Source organism: Drosophila subobscura, chromosome A (assembly GCF_008121235.1).
Source record: "Drosophila subobscura isolate 14011-0131.10 chromosome A, UCBerk_Dsub_1.0, whole genome shotgun sequence".
NCBI lineage: Eukaryota > Metazoa > Arthropoda > Insecta > Diptera > Drosophilidae > Drosophila > Drosophila subobscura.
The window spans coordinates 2,725,484-2,729,821 of record NC_048530.1 but is presented as its reverse complement, the minus strand read 5'-3'; the positions used below and the strand labels follow the sequence as shown (position 1 = coordinate 2,729,821).

General features: G+C 51.8%; 1 protein-coding gene across 1 annotated transcript; it reads left to right on the top strand.

Annotated features, from left to right (window-relative positions):
- The first annotated feature begins 2,500 nt into the window (after nt 1–2,500).
- On the top strand, nt 2,501–4,044 carry LOC117891157 (achaete-scute complex protein T4). The gene has a single exon (XM_034796419.1). It carries the CDS (start codon nt 2,687–2,689, stop codon nt 3,827–3,829), a length of 1,143 nt encoding a protein of 380 aa, XP_034652310.1. The 5' UTR covers nt 2,501–2,686; the 3' UTR covers nt 3,830–4,044.
- The last annotated feature ends 294 nt before the right edge of the window (nt 4,045–4,338 follow it).

Genomic DNA, 4,338 nt, shown 5'->3' with positions numbered 1-4,338 from the left:
TCTTTAGCTCTCGAGTCAAACGACTGAGCATCAGAGGGATCTTCTTAAGGGATAACTTATAGAACTGGGAAGAGATTTATCACAATCGAACTATCAATTTCCTCTTGATTGTTTGAATATTCAGATACCAGTAATCACAGCAGAATCAGTGCTGATAGAAGGATATTGATTCAGGAAATCTTTCAATGCGAACTGTTCATGTCATCACCAACTCCTTGGGAGTTGGGAGATGGCTCCAAGGCTATCTTCGCCTGCACAGGTTCGATCTTCATTGAACTCCCATCTTCATCTCCCAAAGATCTTCAAATATCTTCAAACATCTTTACTCTGCAAGGAAGGTAGGCAAAGGATTACATTACACATGCTTAGGTGAGTCCAGTAGGCAGGTAGGTTTTGGGCTAGGTATTGGGATAGGGCTAGAGGCGATACGATCGCGGATAATGATCTGCATTTTGAGGCAGCTCAATAACGGCACGAGGCTCTCGCGCATGGATTTGCATATGAGAGCTTGGCGCGGAGTGTGCATTGACTTTTCGACTGTTCGATGGATCACAGAAAGAGGATACTCGAGTCGAAACCTATCGGTCTGGCTGATCAGAAGTACCGCCTGAAGCAGAGGCAGTGGCAGAGGCAGAGACTCGTATCAGATCGCCTGCTGTATCTGCGATATCCGACTATCAATCATTGCGCAAATGCATTCCACTTCAAATTCGTATCCCTACACACAATAGATCATCCAGTGGCACAAAGGCCGCAGGACTTCAACCCTATTCTGGACATTTCACCAGCATTTCCAATGCATCTTCCTGCAGCATTCGGTGCCCCTCCCCGTCATCTGAGGAAGAATGCGTTTTGGCTGTGCCAAAAATTTGAATAGAAAGGGAGCGGAACGATGCGAATGCCACAAAATATGCGACACTCGAACAATGCACGTGTTAATGATGCCAAAATAATGGAACCCAAAGCCGTTGACTGGAGATCCTGCCATCCATCCAGCCATCCAGCCTGCTATCCTGCCGCCGATTCCCCAGCATTACTATGCAAAAAAAAGAAAGAAATGGAAGGAAAAACTGCATGAAATTCTAAACAAAATGCAGCATGCAAAAATGGTAATGGAAATTGTCAAAGGATGCAGCCACACATAAAGTACACAGAGAAGCGCCGTCGCCTGGTCATGGTTGAAAAGGTTTCGGTTTATGGTTTCGGTTTTTGGTTTCGGTTTTTGGATTCGGTTTTAGGATTTTTGCAAATGGAAATGAAGCTACTGCTGCCGTAGCCACAGCCGCCGATGATGATGAGGGAAAACTCTGTGCCGCCAACAATGGGAACGAGTTGAAGAGTGGAAACAATGTGGACGAGTCCCGACTTACACCTGGTCTCTGGGGATCTGTGCGGATCCGCTGATTGCTTCGATCGATAGATGATCGCACGAGACAGGGAGAGACAGAGAGAGAGAGAGCGAGAAAGTAAGAGTGGAAGAGGAGGAAGCTGGCATGATGACGTTTTGTCCAAAATGACCAAACGGAAGTGGCAGTTTTTGGCATCACCATCATCACGATCCATGCACATAATGATGTTGGAACCTGGAGACAATTGCCGTGGTCCGTCGGGATGTGTTCAGAGTGAAAAACTTGTGATCCTTTTGATCATTTAATTAGAGGAATATGTGAAATTGTTCGAACACCTTCCGAGGCCTGACTCTGCATAGCTAATAAGGCTGCATCCTATGGGCGACACGCGCATGCCACATCGTTCTGCTTTACTGAGTGGAGCTCTGCGGCAGAGGGGGCCGCTGGCTGGGGCAGAGTCGTTGCTGGAACTGACGGCGCTAATGAATAGGGGCGTGCGTGAGCTGCACATGAAATGTGTGCTGGCGGATCGCGACTTTTGCTAAGTTAATTAACACGGAAATCAAATTGCTGGCATGCCAAAATGCTCCTGGGGGACAGCACTCAATGGCTAGCAGCACGGCTGGCAGCAGTCGAGTGGTTTTGCAGTGGAGTGAAAACTGCCGCCCTGCAGCCCTGAGTGGGAACATGGAGTGTGAGAGCGGCCAGGCAGGAGTGCACGAATGAGTGGAAGAAGGCAGCCCTGAGTGAAATCTCAAACCAAGCGTGTGCCCGAGTGGGAACAGTTTGTGTAAGATTGAGAGAGTCGCCTTATCGCTGATTGAGCGAAGAGACTGACAGAGGGAGAGAGGTAGAGAGAGAGAGAGCGTGCGCTCACTACCTGTAGCTTACGCACTGGCCAAGCCCGAGCCCAGCCGAAGCCACCCGACCGCACATCGGCAAAAGGCATAGGAAAGTGTTCTGCCGCTGCGCTGCGTCGATCGCTGCCTTACCTGCCGACAGGTAAGCGCTCCGAATAGAGAGAGAGAGAGAGAGAGTGGCAAGAGCACGCGCTCGCTGGTTCGCTGGCTCGCTCTTGAGCCCGCTTCCGTGTGGAAGGGTACATAAAGTGAGGGTTTAGGACGAAGGGACTCATTCTTGTCACTCATGTCAAACGATCAAGTTCCACTGCAGGAAAACAGACACAGAAGAAGCGAAGACAAACCCACAGCCAGTGCACAGTGCAGAAGTATATTTTTTTAATTGTTGCTCAGCGATCCAGCATTTCGCTTCTCACGTGCGTGTGTGTGCAAAAGAGTAAACAAGAAAAGAAAACCGAAGGCGCCGAGCGGACAGAGATGTCAAGTGTGGTGTACTCCAGCAGCAAGATGCAGCAGTCCCAGCAGATTCCGGTGGCAGTGCCCGAGATGTTCCCCACGACGATCAGCGGCGCCGCCAAGGTGTTCCGCTACCAGCACATAATGCCGGCACCCAATCCCGGCCAGGAGCTGCTGCCCAGCGGCGGCAGCTCCATGCCCATCAAGACGCGCAAGTACACGCCGCGTGGCATGGCTCTGGAGCGATCTTCGGCCTCGTCCTCCTCCTCCTCATCGTCGTCCTCCTCCTCCTCGTCCATGATGGGGGCTGGCGCACCGTACAACGTGGACCAGTCGCAGTCTGTGCAGCGGCGCAACGCCCGAGAGCGCAACCGCGTGAAGCAGGTGAACAACAGCTTCGCCCGTCTGCGCCAGCACATTCCCCAGTCGATCATCGCTGACCTGACCAAGGGAGGTGGCCGGGGGCCGCACAAGAAGATCTCCAAGGTGGACACACTGCGCATTGCCGTGGAATACATCCGGCGGCTGCAGGACCTCGTCGACGACCTCAATGGCGGTGCGCCCGCCAGCTCCAGTGCCGCCGCCAGTGCCGTCGTCAGCCAGCTGCAGCTCTGCCTGGACGAGGAGACCTGCAGCAACAGCTCCAGCAGCTCCGGCAGCAGCAGCCATGGCAGCCACCACCTCTACTACAGCAGCTCCCTCGCCGCAGCCGCAGCAGCAGCAGCAGCATCAGCGGCGGCAGCAGCTACCACGACGACGACTCCAACTCCAACTCCAACTCCGCTGCAGCAACAGCAGCAGCTACAGCGCCAGCAGTTTCCCCATCAGCAACCACTGACTGCCATCTCGCTGAACAGCAACCTGATCGGCGTGGGTGCAGTGGCTGGTGGTGGTGGCAGCGTTCCTGGGCAGACGACGGCCTGCCACTCGCCCACCTCCTCCTTCAACTCGAGCATGTCCTTCGACTCGGGCACCTATGAGGCGGCGCCCCAGCAGCTGTCGGCACCGCACATGGAGCTGGACATGGAACTGGAGCCGGAGGCGCATGCCGCCCAGCTGCAGCTCAAGTTCGAGCCCTACGAGCACTTCCAGCTGGACGAGGAGGACTGCACACCCGACGACGAGGAGATCCTCGACTACATCTCCATGTGGCAGGAGCAGTGATCATCGCATCCGCTTCAATCTGCTTCCCCCTTCCTGCATCCTGTTCTCATCTAGTCAATGATTGAGTTGAACCAAGTGCCTCAAACTGTAAATAGACTCCGTTTTTTTTTATAGAATTATTACACACTCCATTTTTTTTGCACATAGTCTAAGATGATCCTTTTTTTTGTTAGCCTAAGAAAACCACGAGAAACCAGTATGAAAAAACTCCTATGTATTAAACAAAATATAAACATATATTTAAACCATAAACATTACGTACCATGTTCTTTTTTTTCTTTTTGTTGGTCAAAAGCCTAAAGTAAATGTTAATTATTGGTAACGAAGTAATAAAGAAGGAATTTCGAGCATACATGAAAGACTTTGGAGTGCTTTCGGGGGGTGGGGGGTAGGGAACAATATCGATCCAGCACCGATCTTTGGGGGCATTATAATGAAGGTGCTCGAATCTGCAGTCATGCGGGTAGCACTTGCACATTAATTGCAACCAAGATGATGTTGCTGGAGTG

Bases quoted from the DNA above. Each gene is read 5' to 3' on its own strand.
- LOC117891157 (XM_034796419.1), top strand. From the start codon at position 2,687: ATGTCAAGTGTGGTGTACTCCAGCAGCAAGATGCAGCAGTCCCAGCAG.